Source organism: Lichenostomus cassidix, chromosome 22 (assembly GCF_008360975.1).
Source record: "Lichenostomus cassidix isolate B80296 chromosome 22, HeHo_3.0, whole genome shotgun sequence".
NCBI lineage: Eukaryota > Metazoa > Chordata > Aves > Passeriformes > Meliphagidae > Lichenostomus > Lichenostomus cassidix.
This window is the reverse complement of record NC_139502.1, coordinates 4,841,440-4,858,087: the sequence shown is the minus strand read 5'-3', so window position 1 is coordinate 4,858,087 and position 16,648 is coordinate 4,841,440. Positions and strand designations below refer to the sequence as shown.

General features: G+C 58.6%; 3 protein-coding genes across 3 annotated transcripts; all 3 read left to right on the top strand.

The window, feature by feature from the left end:
* Positions 1-189: 189 nt before the first annotated feature.
* On the top strand, positions 190-2,009 carry COX5B (cytochrome c oxidase subunit 5B). Its single transcript, XM_085080629.1, has 4 exons — positions 190-349; positions 467-540; positions 1,100-1,199; positions 1,800-2,009. The coding sequence occupies exons 1-4, from the start codon at positions 256-258 to the stop codon at positions 1,910-1,912; spliced, it is 381 nt and encodes a 126-aa protein (XP_084936755.1). The 5' UTR covers positions 190-255; the 3' UTR covers positions 1,913-2,009.
* Positions 2,010-3,716: 1,707 nt separating this feature from the next.
* Positions 3,717-8,836, top strand: PURB (purine rich element binding protein B). The gene has a single exon (XM_085080621.1). The coding sequence runs from the start codon at positions 3,742-3,744 to the stop codon at positions 4,747-4,749; it is 1,008 nt and encodes a 335-aa protein (XP_084936747.1). The 5' UTR covers positions 3,717-3,741; the 3' UTR covers positions 4,750-8,836.
* A 2,534-nt stretch (positions 8,837-11,370) lies between these two features.
* LOC146428130 (histone H2A.V) lies at positions 11,371-16,144 on the top strand. Its single transcript, XM_085080641.1, has 5 exons — positions 11,371-11,574; positions 14,655-14,732; positions 15,255-15,368; positions 15,440-15,569; positions 15,818-16,144. Exons 1-5 carry the CDS (start codon positions 11,386-11,388, stop codon positions 15,877-15,879), a joined length of 573 nt encoding a protein of 190 aa, XP_084936767.1. The 5' UTR covers positions 11,371-11,385; the 3' UTR covers positions 15,880-16,144.
* Positions 16,145-16,648: the final 504 nt, after the last annotated feature.

The window sequence follows — 16,648 nt, the reverse complement described above, 5'->3', positions numbered from 1 at the left end:
GGGGTGTCCAAACTCCCACCCAAAAGCTTCTCCGCCCGCAGCCCACAGTGACCACCGAGCCCACACTGGGGGCGGAGCCAGATTAAGGGGCGTGGTAGCACGGGGCGAGGTAAACCACGCGGGGCGGGGTCACTCTGCGGCTTGTGGGCGTGGTCAAGGGTGCGGCTCCGGCCAGTGGCGCGCTCTCCCTCATGGGCCCACCGAAACGTCACTTCCATTTCCGCCCGTGCCGGAAGTGCTGCCGCTTTCGCCGCCATGGCCTCAAGGTTACTGCGGGTGAGCGCGGCCCTGCGGCTCCTGCCCGCGGCATCTGCCCGCGCCGTGCCCGCCCGCCATCTCGGCGTACCCGGTGAGCGGGGACCGGGGGAGCGGGGAAACGGGGTGGGGGGAGCCGGGGAGGAACGAGCAGGACCGGGGGGGGACCGGGGCGGGGTGTCTGCACCCCCAGTGTGACGGCGGCCCTCAGGGAACCTGGCCAGCGATGAGGAGCAGGCGACCGGGATGGAGCGGAAGGTGATGGAGGCCATGAACAAGGGTCTGGTGAGTGCCGGAGGTTGGGGGCCTCGGGAGGACCCCCGTGGTTGGGCTCGGGCCGGGTATTCTGCGGGGGGGGGGTCTCAGGGGATGACGGGGGGTTCTGGGACGGTTTCAGGGTTCGATGGGTGTTCGGGGGAGTCGCAGGGTGTTTTAGGGGGCTCAGGGGTTGGCAGAGGGTTTAGGGTTATTTCAGGATCTCGGTGCCGTTGTGGGGGCAGGGTCTGAGAGGTAAGGCGTGAGAGAACCTGGGGATCCCAGGGATTTTGGGGAGGGCTCAGGTGGTGACAGGGTGGTCTGGAGGGTGTCAGGGTTCTGGTGTCCTTGGAGGGTCGCAGGGTTGGGGAGTTTTCGGGAGGAATCTGGACGTGTCACAGCTGGGGGAGTCTCAGGGACGGGATGTCTCATGGGGGAACTGGGGGACCCCAGGGTGGGGTGGTCAGTTTGCCTCTCTTCGGGACAGGCTGTCCTTAGGGCGCTTTCTGGGTCTGAGTGATGGAGGAGCAGGTGGGGGTTCTGGGTCGTTCATAGTCTGGGGGTGCCCCCACTTGCCCCTTTCCCACAGGATCCGTACAGCATGTTTCGACCCAAGCGTTACGCAGGCACCAAGGAGGACCCGAACCTTGTCCCCTCCATCACCAACAAGCGCATTGTGGGCTGCGTCTGTGAGTGCCCCCCATCCCTGTGTCTGTGCTATTCCTGTGTCCGTATGTCTGTCCCCATGTCCAAGTGTCTGTCCTTCATCTCTCTGTGTGTCCATTCTTGTGTCTGCGTGTTCCTCTTTGTGTTTGTGTGTCTGTCCTGTTCCTGTGCCCATCTCTGTCTGTGTGTCTGTCCTGTTTCTGTGTCCTCGTGGCCATTCCCATGTCTGTGTGTCCGTCCTGTTCATATCTGTGTGTTCAGCCTCATGTCCACGTGTCTGTCTTGTCTCTGTGTCCTTGTGTCTGTGCCTGTCTGTGTGTTTGTGTCTCTATTCCTGTCCCCTGTCCATTTGTCCATCCCCGTGTCCATCCCTGTCTGTCCCTGTGCTCCGTCCCACACTGTCCATGTCCCTTGTCCCTCTCCCCCATACCTGTCCCTCCCTGTCCCCCTGTCACATGGTGTTCTTCCTGTCTCTGTGCTCTTGTTCCCCTGTCCCATGCCATCCTTGTCACTTGTTCCTGTGTCCCTGTCCCATGTTATCCATGTCCCCTATCCCACACTGTCGCTTCATCCCTGTCCCCCCATCCCACACTCTCCCTGTTTGCATGTCCCTGTTCCCCCAGGTGAGGAGGACAACAGCTGCGTGGTTTGGTTCTGGCTGCACAAGGGCGAGGCCCAGCGCTGCCCCTCCTGCGGTGCCCACTACAAACTGATCCCCCATGAGCTGCCCCACTGAGGGGAAGCTGTGGGACCCTTCACCCTCACCTCCCTGGGACCACCGGGGCCCTGCTGAACCCCCTTGCATCACCCCAGATAAAGAGATTGTGTGGAAACCCTGACTATGTCTTTGCTGGGGGGGCAATGGAGCGAGGGGAACAGACCATGGGGCTGTCACCATGAGTGGGGAGGGGACATGGGGAGATCTGAAGAAGACACCATGGCCTTGGAGCAGTATTTGGGGTAGGGGTACCCCCTTTCACAGTCCCTTTGTCCTGGGAGGTGCTGGCACTGGGGAGGGCCCTGGGTACAGCTGTTGGGGGGAGTCTTGTGGGTCCCATTGCTGTTTTGTCCCCTTAGGACCTACTTGCCTAGCCTGTGGGAGCCCTCACCCCAAAATAAGCCCCTGAGTGCTGAAAGGGGTTAGGTTGCTCCCACAGCCTCCTGGACAGACCATAGGATCCACACACATACATGATACCCTCACAGAGCCCCCCGGGGGCCTGTTTTTTCTCTTGGACATGTCCTTGCCTGTCCAACGAGTGACATCCCTATGAGCAGGAGTCTCTTCCTGCTGCTGGAGGATCCCAGGATGCCAGTCCTGCCAGGCAGCTGTGCCTCCATCTTCCTATGAGAGGACTTGAAAGGCTCCACCAGACACCAGGAGATGCCCAGAGGTTCCCAGAAGATCCACATGGGACCTCAGCAGGTGCCTGAAAGTTCCCAGGTGATCCCATGTGGCCGCAGGAGATCCTCACAGCTCTACAGGAGGTCCCTGAAGGTTCCCAGGTGCTGGGAAGTCTCTTGATTCCTATAAGATCTCCAGAGGCCCTGTGTGGTCCCTGGGCGTCCCTTTGGGCTGCCACATGAGGGCTCCCTTTGGGCAGGTCATCCATGATGTCACATCCCCAGGCTGGAGGGGTAAATGTGGGTTCTGCTCTCCAGGCCCTGCTGAGGGGTCCAGGGGACCCTGGAGATTCCCTGGGGGTCCAGGGAGGACCCAGAAGCTGCTCATCCCCAGCGTGGCCCCAGTGCTACTGACTAGCTGTGATGTCGTTGATGATGTCATGTTGACTGGCCATGACATCATGCATCCCAGCTAGAGGGGGTAGAGCTGTGTTTGCTGTGAATGACAGCTGGGGGCGGGGCTTTTGGCATTACCGGCCAATGGTAGCAGCCAACGGCCATGACTGACAGCTGGGGAGGAGAAGCTCCGCATTTAGGGGTGCAAAGGTGCTGTGGGGCAGGGCTTAGCAGGGGGCGGGGCTTTGGACCTTTCCGACCAATGGGGGTTGCTGGCGGCTGTGACTGGCAGCAAGGAAGGGCGTGAATCTGCTCAATGAGGCAGAACGCTGAGAGGGCAGGAAGCTGGGGGCGTGACTTCAGCGCCTATTCAGCGACCAATAGGAGCTGCCAGCGCCTGTGACTGACAGCCGGGGGTCGGGGCTCTGCGCTCAGAGGAGGAGGGGAGGAGTGTGCGGAGTGGGGCTGATCGGGGGCGGAGCCCTGGGCCTCATTGACCAATGGGAGCCACCTGTGGCCTTGACTGACAGCCAGGGAGCAAAACTCTGCGCTAGATTGAGTGGCGCGCCGAGAGGGGAGCGGGAGGTGCCTGGGCCCATCGACCAATGGAAGGTGTCGGCGGTCGTGACTGACAGCTGGGGGCGGGACTCTGGTCGATGGAATTGGGGGGAGGGGGAGGCAAGATGGGGGGCGGAGTTTCGCTGGGGGCGCGCGGGGACGCGGCAGGCGGGGCCCCCGGTGCACGTGACGGCGGCGGTGCGGCGGTGACGTCAGCGGTGTCGCAGCGGGGCCGGAAGCGGGCGGCGCGCGGGGCGGGCGGACAAGATGGCGGACGGGGACAGCGGCAGCGAGCGCGGCGGCGGCGGCGGCGGGTTCGGGACCGCCCGCGGCGGGGCGGGAGGGGCCGGCCCAGCAGCGGGGCCCGGCGGCGGCGGCGCGGCCGGCCCCGAGCAGGAGACGCAGGAGCTGGCGTCCAAGCGGCTGGACATCCAGAACAAGCGCTTCTACCTGGACGTGAAGCAGAATGCCAAGGGCCGCTTCCTCAAGATCGCCGAGGTGGGCGCGGGCGGCTCCAAGAGCCGCCTCACGCTCTCCATGGCCGTGGCCGCCGAGTTCCGCGACTACTTGGGCGACTTCATCGAGCACTACGCGCAGCTGGGCCCGTCCAGCCCGGAGCAGCTGGCCCAGGCCGCGGGGCCGCCAGGCGAGGACGGCGCCGGGCCCCGCCGCGCCCTCAAGAGCGAGTTCCTGGTGCGGGAGAACCGCAAGTACTACCTGGACCTGAAGGAGAACCAGCGCGGGCGCTTCCTGCGCATCCGCCAGACCGTGAACCGCGGCCCCGGCGGCCCGGGGGGGTTCGCGGGGGGCCCCCCTGGGCTGCAGAGCGGCCAGACCATCGCGCTGCCCGCCCAGGGCCTCATCGAGTTCCGCGACGCCCTGGCGAAACTCATCGACGACTACGGGGGCGAGGAGGACGAGCTGGGCGGTCCCGGCGGCGGCGGCCCGGGCGGCGGGGGGCTCTACGGGGAGCTGCCGGAGGGCACGTCCATCACCGTGGACTCCAAGCGCTTTTTCTTCGATGTGGGCTGCAACAAGTACGGGGTGTTTCTGCGGGTCAGCGAGGTGAAGCCGTCCTACCGCAACGCCATCACCGTCCCTTACAAGGCCTGGGCCAAGTTTGGCGGCGCCTTCTGCCGCTACGCCGAGGAGATGCGCGACATCCAGGAGCGCCAGCGGGACAAGCTCTACGACCGGCGCGCCGGCCCGCCGGGGCCCGGCAGCGGCAGCGGCGCCGGTGACGACTCCGATGGCGACGACGTGGACGACGACTGAGCCGATGCCCCCAGCCCTCGACCCCGACGCCGGCCCCCCACCACCCCCCTCGAGCCCCGGGGCAAAGGGGTCCCCAATACCCCCTCCCAGTGACGGGGCAAAGGGGTCCCCGACACCCCTCCCCAACAGCGATGGGGCGGTGGGGTCCCTGAGCTCCCCCATCCTCCTCCCAGCAATGGGGTGAAGGGGTCCCCAAACCGCCCACGTCCCCGCTCCCAGCAACGGGATGAAGGGGTCCCCGAGCCCCCCCTAGCAGCGGTGGAGCACGGGGGTCCCCGAGCCCCCCCCCCCCCGCCGCCACCGGAGAGAGAGAAACCGGCCCGACCGTGCCGCTTCCCGCGGCACCCCCGCCCCCTCCTCTATTTCCACCATGGGACCCCCCGGCGCCCAGGACTCGCTGCTTTGCGGGGGGACAGGGGATCACCCGTAGCCCCTTCCTGTCCTGGTGCTTCCCAATCCAAACCAGCACCCGAGTGCCCTGGAGCCGACTGGCAGCAGCAGCACCCAGCAGGGGCAGCGGAGGCACCTTGGACCAACGGCCGTTCCCTCGGCTCGTGATTTTTCCTTAATTTTTCCTTTTTTTTTTTTTTTTTCCTTTTCTCCTCTTCCACGGTTTTTTGTTTGGGTTGTTTTTTTTTTTTGTTGTTGTTGTTTTTTTGGGTTTTTTGGGATTTTTTGGTTGTCGTTGTTTTTATGGGATGCAAATTCCGGGCTCCCGAACTGGAACCCGCCCCGAGCTGGCAGCTCCCTGACAATTAGGGAAAATTTCCTCGGTTTTGCCGATTTCTGACCGTTTTTTCCCCCCTCCCCCTGTTTCCCGCCGGGATGGGGGAGGCGCCGGCACAAAGCACAAGGAAAAACTCAACGGGGTGAAACATCTTCCCCTTCTCTCCAAATAAGGCGCCTCCGGCCCCGTTTCACCAGGACCCGCCGGAATCCGCCCCTTGGCTTCACCCAAATTGGATTTTCCGGCCCCAGATCCATGGCCACGCCCGGCCCTGGCACCTTGGGGGTGCATTTTGGAGGTTTATTGTTATTTTTTGCCTCCTTTTGTCTTTTTTTGCCCCCCTGGGCCTGATCCTGGCGCCGCCTGGTCCCTCCAGCCACCTCCTATTAAACACATTTTTCCACTCTCAAACAGTCTTTTTTTTTAATTATTTTTCATTCCCTCAGCTCAGCCCTGCCCTTCCCAGAATTCCGGTTTTTCACCCCATTTTCCCAGAACTCTGAACTCCATTGCTCTCATTCCAAAGTTTAGCCTCTTCTTCTCCAACAGTTTCACCACTTTTAGGACTTTTCTTTTTTTGTTCTTCTAATCCATTTTTGGGAGCCTAATCAGCTGCCTCCTTAATTTATTTTCACGGATCTGGCATCTCCCTCTCTCCATATTTATTGGGAAGTGAGGAACAGCTGCAAACCCCTGGGGGACCCCCCGTGTCACTGGGACGCTGCTGTCTGTCCATCCGTCCAGCCTCAGGCCCATCCCGCTGCTCCCACTGCTGTCACTCTTTTTAAAGGGATTTTTAAAGCAAATTTCTTCCGTTTATCCCATTTTTAAGCCTTCTCCGTCGCAAAGGACCCGGATTTCTCACTCACTCACATGGGAGCAATAGTCCTTCCTCGATGGCCGATGTGTCCGTACTGTATTTTGTACCCTCAGGCAGCTCTTTCCGGTGAATTCCTGCTGTATCCACCCATCCTCCTGGTCCTGTGTTCTTTGCCACGGAGAAAAACCGTAAACAACGATGGCGACGACGGATTTGGGAGAAAAAATGCTCCCAGCTCCGTGGGACTCACCGGCGTCCAGCCGCGGGACCTCTCCTTTTATTTTTGAAGAGGATGATATATATATATATATATATATATATAAAAAATATATATATTCCTTTGGGTTTCTTTCTTTTGGCTGAATTGCGGTGATTTAGCCTTCTTTCTACTCTGGGAGAGCGGCAGAATCACTGCTGGCCTGTCCCAGCTCCAAGGAGCTGGCTAGAAATACATGGAAGAGGAAAAAAAAAGGCAAAACCACCAAAATCCAGTAATAAATCAAAAAAAGCAGCTCCCAGCATCGGCTCAGGGAGCCTTTCCTGGCCAGAGAAGCACTGGATGCATGGACACAACCTCCCACAGCTCCATTTGGGTGGGAAGAGCAGAGCACGTCGGGGGAAGACAGCAGAAAAAACAGCCAAAATGAGATAAAGTGGCAAGAAGAGGGGATTTGAGGTGCCAGCTGGAGTGAGGGGAGCAGCCACGGGGTCTGCCTTGGGGGAGGGGAGCTTGGGGGGCAGTTTTAGTGGTTTTTTTTCTCTTGGAGCCCCCAGGAGCTGGTGGGTGTTTCCCAGGAAAGCAGGACAACGCCGGCATCTCCCCTGAACCCCCCTCCCATCTCTGTGTGTATAGACATGGCTGTGTGTACATAGGTCAGATTCGGTTGGGTTTTGGGTTAAATTCTGTAGAAAATGGGCAAACTGCTTTTTTTTAATTTTATTTTTAAACCACAGATGGGGAAAAATACCCCAAATTCCTGGTACTTCCAGCTTTGCTTTGCTGCCCCAGAGGGGCCGACAGAGAACGAAATGATGGCTGTGTGGACAGAATGTTGGAAATCTTGTACAGCACCCCAAAAACCTCTGGAAATACCCCAAGCGGCTGGGTCTAGAGCCAGTGGTGCCTCCAGGGCAAGTTCAAACAGCTTCAATTCTTTTCGCCCTAAAAAATATGGAAGAAAATTGGAATTCTGCCTTGTTTCCAGGCAATTTGGGGGCGGTGGAGGATGGTATGGGAGGGGCCGTGCCAGTGGCAGCTCCTCATGTTGATGACAGAACCAACCCAACCCCTCACGGGCCTCTCCTAAAAAAGCAAAAAGTGGGAAGAAATCACAAAAAACTGGAAAAGATTTTAAAAAACGCAGCTGAGGGAGCACTGGGGTTATGCAGGGTGATGCACCATGGAGTTTGGCAGGTGTTCCCAGTGGGAAATCCCAGCCTGCTCCATGGATGTCCCCAGATGTTCCTGCAGGGCGAGGTGCAATCGCCCTGCTCGCCTTCCTCATCCTCGCAGAGCCGGTTGAGCCAGCGGCACCGGAACCAAGCCAAGCGGAGCTGGGGCTGGGTGTTGGCAGGAGAACCCAGATCCGGGCAGGATGGCCAGGGAGGAGCACAGCACAGCCTGGAGCCCCTGGGGTAAAGGCCCTAGAACAGTGGCCCCGGGGGATTCTGGCCTTGGAGCAGCTGCTGAGAGCAGGTCCAGTACAGGTGGCTCCCTGGGCCCCAGCACATGGGTCATCCCAGCCAGGAGGCTGGGAAATCATCGGTGGGGGAGCACTGGATCCTACTCCAAGAGTTGGATTCTATGACAGCTGGCTCTTCCAAGAGTTGTATCCTCTGAAAGCTGGATCCTCTTAGTGCCCGATCCTCCTCCAAGAGTTGGATTCTCCTCTAAGAGTTGGATCCTCTGAGCACCAGATGCTTCTCTGAGTGCTGGATCCTCCTCCAGGAGCTGGATCCTCCTCCAAGTTGGATCCTCTGAAAGCCAGACCCTCCCAAGAGTTGGATCCTCTGAGAGCTAGATCCTCCAAATGCTGGACCCTACTCTTCGAGCTAGATTCTTCTCCAAGCGCCAGATCCTCCTCGGAGAGTTGGATCCTCTGAGAACTGGATCCTATGAATGTTGGATCCTTCTCTGAGCACCAGATCCTTCTCAGAGCAGCAGATCCCCTGGGAGCACCACGTTCCTCCCCGAGCGCTCGCCACAACGTCCCTTTGCCGAAAAGAGAGAAAAAAAAAGAAAGTTTTATTCCTGTTATTTTTTTAATGAAAGAAAAACAAAAACTAAAGCAAACCTGCACTTTAGGCGGCCGGGGTGGCCGGGCCCCGTGTCCCTTCCCTGCGGCCGGCGGGGCGGCTCCAGGGGCCGGAGGCAGGTCCTGGGTGTTACCACTAGCGCAGACGAGGCCAATGTGACGAACTCCTCCTGCTCTGAGCACTCCTGACGTAGCAGATTTTTGCAAATGGAGTTTTACAGTCTATATTTAAAGAATTGTATGTTTGTAACAAATAAAGTATGCGGAAAAGTGAATGAAAACCAACCCTGGCCCAGCTCTCTCCTTGGGGGTGCCATAGGGGGCCCTGGAGGGTGGAGCTGGTGCCACCCTTGCAGGGAGGGGTGGTATGGTCACCTGGGGCATTACAGGGACACGCGGGATGTAGTGAAGGTGTGAGGAGTACAAACAGGGTATGTAGGGTCCCCCACCTTGTACTGAGGGGTTTCCCTGACTTGGGAGTTGGGGGTGTGAGGTACTGGCATGGTGGGGTGGGAGGAGGTTTAGTGTGTCTCAAGCATGTTGTGTGTCACAGCTTGGGCTGGTGTGTGCACAAGTATAAGGTGTGTGAGGGTGTGTGTAAAGTGTGTGTAAGGGGTGTGTGCCATCACACAGGTGTCTGGTGTATGTGTGGGTGTGTGTAAGGTGTGTGTAAATTGAGTGTAAGGCATGTGTGCCACCCCATGGCTGCCTGGTGTGTGCAGATGTAAGGCTGGGAGGGTTTGGCATGGCGCATGTGTGATGTGTGTGCCACGGCTCAGGCAGATGCATGCACAGATGTGAAAGGCTTGTGTGCCATACATGCAACTGTATGGCGTGTGTCAGGTGTGTGTGCCCTCAAATGGCTGTGTGGCATGTGCAGGTGTGTGTATCGGGTGTGTGCACAAGCACGGTGCCATGCCCACAGCTGTGTGCCGTGTCTCCACCGGCGGTGCCGCAGCCCCCGCCCCCCGCGCTGCGGCTCCCTGCGGGCTCGGGCTCATCTGAGGACACGCAGGGACCCGCCTGCGCATGAGCCGCCGCCGCCGTCGTCACCGCCATCACTGTCACCGACACCGGGGCCTGGGGCGACCCCCGATCCCCCGCCGCGTCCCCTCCCCATCCCTAGCTCCCGGCCTGCATGTTCTCAGGGCCGGGAGGAGTGCCTGCTCCGGCCCCATCCCCGGCCCCATCCCACTCTGCAGCTGCTCTGGGGCCCCCGGCTGGACCCCGGTGTCGGGGCAGGTGGGAACAGCTGGGGGGCCTCTGGATTGAGCCCGGAGGGGCCCAGCCCGTCGCAGTTGCCGCCCAGGGCAGGTGCGGGCGGCATTGCCCGCCCTGGGGTGCCGAGAGCAGCTGCGGGATGACGGGCTGGGGGCACCCTAAGCCTCCCCGGCAGCTGCAGCGAGGGGCGTGGGATGCACGTTGCTCCCCAGCCCCTGCCCGGTGCTGGAGGGAAACTGACGGGGCACGGGGAGAACAGTGACAGATGCCTTCGTCATCCCCCTCCTCCTCATCGCCCTCCTGCTCCTCGGCCATGATGCAGCTGGGGCAGGGCGGGTGTGGGACGGGGTATTGGGGGCCGCCTTGAGGCCCCCGGCAGCTGCAGCGGGAGACGGAGGCTGCACGGTGCACCTCCCCCCTGCCCAGTGCAGGGCACTGTGGCCGGGACAGCTGGGGAGGGACCAGTAACAGGTGCCTCCATCCCCGCAGCCCGTACCTTGGCCATGATCAGCGTGGAGCAGGGTGGACGTGGGGCTGGGGACCACACGAGTCCCCCCGGCAGTGCAGTGAGGGGCGGTGGCTGTGCGATACCTTCCAAACCGCCCGGTGCTGGAGGAAAACTGAGGCCGGGCGGCCAGGACAGCCGGTGGGGGCAACAGTGACCACACCAGGTGCAGCCGTGCCGGGCGGCCCGGGCTCCGGACCCAGCCCGGGCAGGGCTGCACTCTGCGGGGCCCACCAGCTCCACAGCCGCTGCTCTGACACCGACCCTCGCTCGGGAATCTCCAGTTCCATTTATAAACTCACCTCGTCACACAATCATGTTCCATTTGACACTGAAACGGGCTCGTCATGAGCAACTGAGTTTTTATTTACTGTGACATGTTTGTCCCGAAAAGGCGCGTCCTCCCCAACAGTGCAGACCGTGAATTTTGGGCCTTTTTTGGCCACACTTGAACCCTGCCGTCATCACTGACAGTTCCTTCGGGCTCCCGGGGTCCACCCCAGTCCCCAGTCCGGCCCGGGGGCCGCGGGGTCCATGTTACCTTACTACCGTTACCCTTCTCACTCATCCTAACCCGGCAGCGCCGGGTTATTTCTGCACTACCTGAGAGAAACACACGGAGGGTGGGGCAGAGGCACCGGCGGGCCTGGGTGTCCCCGGAGGGCTCCCCTCACGCCGTGGCCGTGTCAGAAGTCCCCGGCCCGGCAGAACCCTTCAGAGTGATCTAGGGCCCAGCGGGACCCTCGGCCCTTCTGGACCCGACAAACCCCCGCCCGCCCTCTGCTTCCCTCACTGTCATGTCATGACCTGTCCCGTCCCGTCCCGTCCCGTCTCCCTCTCCCCCTTAGCCAGCTTCCCCACTTCCCCTAGCTCCGCTCACACAAACACGACCGGGGGCGGGGCGGTGGGATGGGCGGGAAACAGTGCCCGCTTCCCATTGGCTTATCCAGCCGTCCGTCATCATGACCCCCTCATTCGTCGCTATGCTCGCTATTTCTATTCGCCCGGCGGTGACGTCACAGACGCAAGGACGCCCCTCCCTCACCCCGCTGCGTGCCGTGTGCAAAGGAAACACAGCCGTTAAACAAGCCGCCGGGCGGAGCCAGTCATGGACGGAGCAAGAAGTGGCTCGCCCATTGGTAGCTGCGGGACGTTCAAACTAGTATGGGAGGTGATGATTGGTCGCGGTGCGGCGCGGCCCGCCGCCCCCGCCCGGGCGGGTCATTGTCTGGCGGCTCCTGAGGCGGGTCGGGCGCGGCGGTGGCTCTGGTGCTCGGACGGCGGTGGTGGTACCATGGTGAGGGCAGGGGTAGCCGGGGGGCTCAGGAGTCGGGGGGCTGGCCAGAATAGCGTGGTCGGGCTGAGCCGGGTCCCGTGGGGCTGCCAATGGGCGCCGCTGTCAGCCCAGGCCGAGCGGGGGCAGGGAGACGGGCCTCGGTCAGTGACCTTGGGTCCGGCCCGGCGCTCCCCCAGCGTCCCGTGGCCTCCGCCGCTTGGCTCCTGGGGAGGGGGTTTGTCCTGCCTCCCAAATCCAGCCTCGCCGGTGCCCTCTGGCGCTGTCAGGTGCAGTGTTGGCCGGTGTCTCCTCGGTTGCGGTCTGTGCCGGTTACGGGTCGGTGGGGCGGGAGGAAGCGGCTGTCCTGGGGGAAACGTCAGTCAAGGGGCCCGAGCGGGCCCGAGCGGGGTCTGTCAACCGCCCGGCGCCTCCCCCGAGGTTACGCTGCACACGTCTCAGCACAGTTCCCCAGGGAATGGCCTGGTCCGCGGGAGAAGAAAAGCGGGCGTTCAACCTCGCCGGTGCCTCGTTCCTGTGGCCCCGTAGGGATAACGAGAGGAGGCGGGTCTGGAGCTGTCCGCGAAGGCGGGCAGGGGGATGTGAATTCGGGGGTTCTGGTGATCTGTGAGAGGTTCCGTGGATCTGTAGGATGCTTTGGGCGGTCCTACGGATCCGCGGGGGTGGGTGAGAGATAGTTCCGTGGATTCACAGGGAGCTTGGGGGACTGCGTGGCTCCGCGGGAGGGTTGTGTGGTTACACGGGGGGTTTCTGTGGATTTGCAGGGGGATTCGGGTGGTTCTGTGGACCCGCGGGGGTTCCGTCGTTCTGTGAAGATATGCTGTGGATCCACAGGAGAGGTTCTGTGGATCACCACGGGGCTTGGGGGGTTCTGCAAGGGATTTCTATGGATCTGCAGGGGACTCGGGGGGTTCTGTGGTACCGAGGGCGCGGAGTGGGTGTTTGAGGGTATTCTGTGGATCCTTGGGGGGTTCTGAGCATCCACAAGTGGACTCGAGGGGGTTCCGTGGTGGGGCTGTGGGGTTCGCCGAGGTTCTGGAAGCAGCGATAAGGGCCCTGATCCCTCAGCGTTAACATGGAAACTCTGTTGGATTATGCAACCCCTGCTGCTGCCAATAACTTGTGCTAGGGGATGTCTGGGAATATGCGGCAGGAGATAAGTTGCTTTTTGAAGGGGTTTTATTCGGTTTGGAAAAACAAGAAAAAAACCAAATAGTTTGCCTGCTGTGAGAGATCCAGCGCATCAGATCCTGGGAGGCTGTAGCATGAGAATGTGCTTCCAGCAAGGGGCTTTGGTGGAGAGAAGGGATGGAGATATCACAAGAATTGTCAGAGTCCCTGGGAGCCCCAATTCCAGAGGGTAAGGAAAGAATCCTTGAGATTCCCTCCTCAGGAGGGAGGAGTCCAGGAGCCCTCATTTCGAGCAGAGAGTGGGATGAGCTCCCATAGGGAGCTGGGGGCAGCTAGGCTGGGGGAGCCTCCCGTGTTCCCTCTGCAAACCCTGGGGAGGGCTGGTGAAAATCGGGACAAACCTTGGGATTTCCACGGCGAGACCTTTCTTCCTTCTTTTTACTCAAACCCCCTGTAAAGATGGATCAGGCAGGCAGCTCCATGCGGGAAAACCTGATGGAGTAGTGGGAAAGTTCACAGCTGGCTTATGAAAGCCCTCAGTGGGAACAGCCAGTGCTTTTCCCAAAGCTGTCTTTTATTCCGAGAGCAAAGAAATATCCCCACATCCCCCTTGCCTCCCCCTTTCCTTCCCATAAATCTCCCTTTCCACACCTCAAATCCTCCCTCCTTCCCCCTAAAATGCCCTCCCTGAGTTTTGTAGTTTTACGGAGTGATGTTTTCTCCTGATGGAAGTAACACCCAGTGCTTCACTGTTTCTCCAAATCATCCCTGGAGACCTTCTGTTGCAACTGCCACAACACAGAGTGGGTTTGCCAGGTCCTGGAATTCCCAGAACCAGATCCCCCACGGCCTCACCCAGCACCCTCTGCTTGTTTTAATCACCTCGCAATTAAGTAATGCCCCCTCGTGACTTACTTTTTTACCAGTGTTTGAGCTGAAACTTGTTTTAACTCCCATCTGGCTGGGATGGGACATAGATCTTGGACATTCCCAAGTTTCTTGTTTTAGGGATTAATGTGCTCCATTTGCTCTCCTGGGGTCTCTGGATCCTTTCAGCTCCCTCACCATGAGGCAAAATTCCCCCTTTTTAGGGGAGATGGGGACTGTGGGATCAATATGTGCTATAGAAACAAGGATTATGAGTATCCAGGTGTGTTTTCAGGCTCTGCTCTCCCTCTGCTGTTTCTTCTCATCTCTCTTTGGGCTGAAAAACTTGATTTGGGGGATTATTATCCCTGGTTTTTTTACCTGGAGCAGATTTTGGGTTGCTGACATGCTTCCCACAAAGGGTGCAGCTCCCTCTGCCTTCCTGCGTCACCTTTGTTAGGAACGGCTCTCATTAGTGTTTAATGACATCATGGGGTCTTCCCATATCCCTGGAATCCATTAATTTCGTGACAGCAGATGGGAGAGCCCAGCAAACCCATGGTTGGCTCTTCCTTGTTACTCGGCAACTCCCAAACTCTTGGCTTTGGCATTTCCACTCCTTCCAACATGATTTTGATTACATCCACAGTTGCTGGGGCTCACACTCTGGAGTAGGAAGGTAATTACCCCTGAATCCTAGAGGATTCACTTTCTCACATATAGGAACAGTGTCCTGCCTAGTGCCCAGTGTCAGTGTGTGGAGAAATCAAATCTGAAATCAAACTGGCCTCACAACTGCTGGGAAAAAATGCCCAGTAATGGGATTTTGGGCTATTTTTCTCCCACTTGGCATATTCCGGAAAATACTGGGAATAGTGGCAGTAGGAATAAGACACCTGGGTGAGGGAGCAGCTGCTGCACCCTGAAAACCTCCCTTGTCATCTTGAATCCGGGTGCTTTGAGAGGCCCTGTGTTGCCAGGAGCTGCCAGATTATCCTGCAGCAGGTTCCTCTGGCTTAGAATTAACGAGATTGTTTGGATTCAGGGATTAATTAGATTAATTAATGGGCTCCTTTCTCCCCCAGGCTGGCGGCAAGGCGGGCAAGGACAGCGGCAAGGCCAAGGCCAAGGCCGTGTCGCGCTCCCAGAGAGCCGGGCTGCAGGTATGGCACATGGAATCACCAGAAAACAGGAATTCTGGGCAGGTGGGGGGCCCCAAACCCTCTTGTTTCGGGTGAAAACTGAATGTTTTGGAATTTGGACGCTTATGGAGCAAGGAGGGTTTGCTGTCAGGTGGGACAGAGAAGATGGGAAGATTAATTGGGAGAATTAATGATTGTAATTATCATATATTCTACTTAATTATAACAATATAAAATACAAATATTTTATGCTGTAAAAGATGCAATTACATCTTACTACATGATATGATATCAATATACATTATATTTTTATATCATATCAATATAATGTATTATTATAGCATGTATTAATTATTAAGAAATAAATTGGGTAATGATAATTAAATCCTCTGTTTGGAGAGGATCATGTTGAGTTGCTCCTGGAAGCTGCAGCCAGGCAGGGTGGGGAGTCTTTTGGGCCCAAATCAGCTGTGTGGGGTATAACTATGCATATTGGGATGAGGGGCTGTGGGTGTTAACGAGGTTGTTAATTGCCCCCCCCAGTTTCCAGTTGGCCGCATCCACAGGCACCTGAAGACTCGGACCACCAGCCACGGACGCGTGGGAGCCACGGCAGCCGTGTACAGCGCAGCCATCCTTGAGTATCTGACCGCTGAGGTAGGATCCCCCTCCCCAGACACCCAGCACCCCTGCCTGTGGCATTCCCACCTCTTCCTGGTGTCCTGCAGGTGCTGGAGCTGGCTGGGAATGCTTCCAAGGATCTCAAAGTCAAGCGGATCACGCCCAGGCACCTGCAGCTTGCAATCCGCGGTGATGAGGAGTTGGACTCCCTGATCAAAGCCACCATTGCTGGTGGAGGTGGGCATCATTCCCATGTTCCCATCCTTGATTGGGAATTTGAGCAAGAAGGGGAAATATGGGAAAGTAAATAGGAATTTGTCATGCATGGTATACATGCATGGGCTTGCTGCTTCCCTAGATTCACACTGAGGGGGATCTCAACATTCACACTGAATTTTCACAAAACAGGGAATCAAGGATTTTTTTTTAAGTTTCTTGGGAATTCTGCAAGTGACTTGACAGGAGTTCTCCCCTCTTCTTCACAGGTGTCATTCCCCACATCCACAAGTCCCTGATTGGGAAAAAGGGACAACAGAAAACAGCATAGAGGGAGCATGGCACTGGATCCCCCTGTCATCGTACTGTACCTGGGCACAGGAACATTTCGGGGATACAAGGAATTTTTTTTAAGGAATAGTTCAAAGGAAGAGCATAGAGAATTGACTGTAGAGGAAACATTGGGATGGGTTTAGATTCTGAGTAGGACACATCATGGGCCATGGGATGGCAGCCGGGGGTGGGTGAGGGGCTCGGCTGCCCCCACATTTTATACAAAAATGGAACCCATAAACCATTTTTTACAAAAAACCAAAGTCTCTCCTGTGGTGGTGGGGGTTGGGGGGAGTCGGGAGGGAGTGATCGAGACACCCCCAGACCCCAGCACCAGGCAGAGGGGCCTGGTGCGTGCCATATGCAAATCCGCATGCAAATACACGGTGGATGGACAAGCACCGCCCACTATGCAAATTCATGGTGGGGTGGGTCGTGTCCCAAGGCTCCGCCTCCGGGGCACACATGGCCGGTAGTGTCCATCTGTACTGGCCTGGACATAGGAGTGTTTGTGTGTCTGTCCCAGCCCTAGGGGTGTCCATCTGTCCGGTGTGTAGGGGTGTGTGTGTGTGTCCATCTCTCCGAGGGCTGGGGGTGCCGGTGGTCAGAGAGTCTGGGCGTCCATCAGATCTGGCTGTGTGGGTGCCCGATCTACATCTACTGGGCATCTGTCTGTCCGTCTTCGTGTATCAGGGTTTGCCGGTCGTAGGGGTCGCTCTGTCCTGGGCACATGGGTCCTTGTCCACCTCCTGCCTAGCTGTCCTGCA

What these genes read in the sequence shown, in the direction of transcription:
- COX5B (XM_085080629.1), top strand. Translation starts at nt 256, where the DNA reads ATGGCCTCAAGGTTACTGCGGGTGAGCGCGGCCCTGCGGCTCCTGCCC. An exon ending in CCGCCATCTCGGCGTACCCG is followed by an intron (nt 350 to 466) that starts GTGAGCGGGGAC and finishes GGCGGCCCTCAG; the next exon opens with GGAACCTGGCCAGCGATGAG. An exon ending in AGGCCATGAACAAGGGTCTG is followed by an intron (nt 541 to 1,099) that starts GTGAGTGCCGGA and finishes CCTTTCCCACAG; the next exon opens with GATCCGTACAGCATGTTTCG.
- PURB (XM_085080621.1), top strand. Translation starts at nt 3,742, where the DNA reads ATGGCGGACGGGGACAGCGGCAGCGAGCGCGGCGGCGGCGGCGGCGGG.
- LOC146428130 (XM_085080641.1), top strand. Translation starts at nt 11,386, where the DNA reads ATGGACGGAGCAAGAAGTGGCTCGCCCATTGGTAGCTGCGGGACGTTC. An exon ending in CCCAGAGAGCCGGGCTGCAG is followed by an intron (nt 14,733 to 15,254) that starts GTATGGCACATG and finishes TGCCCCCCCCAG; the next exon opens with TTTCCAGTTGGCCGCATCCA. An exon ending in AGCCACCATTGCTGGTGGAG is followed by an intron (nt 15,570 to 15,817) that starts GTGGGCATCATT and finishes TCTTCTTCACAG; the next exon opens with GTGTCATTCCCCACATCCAC.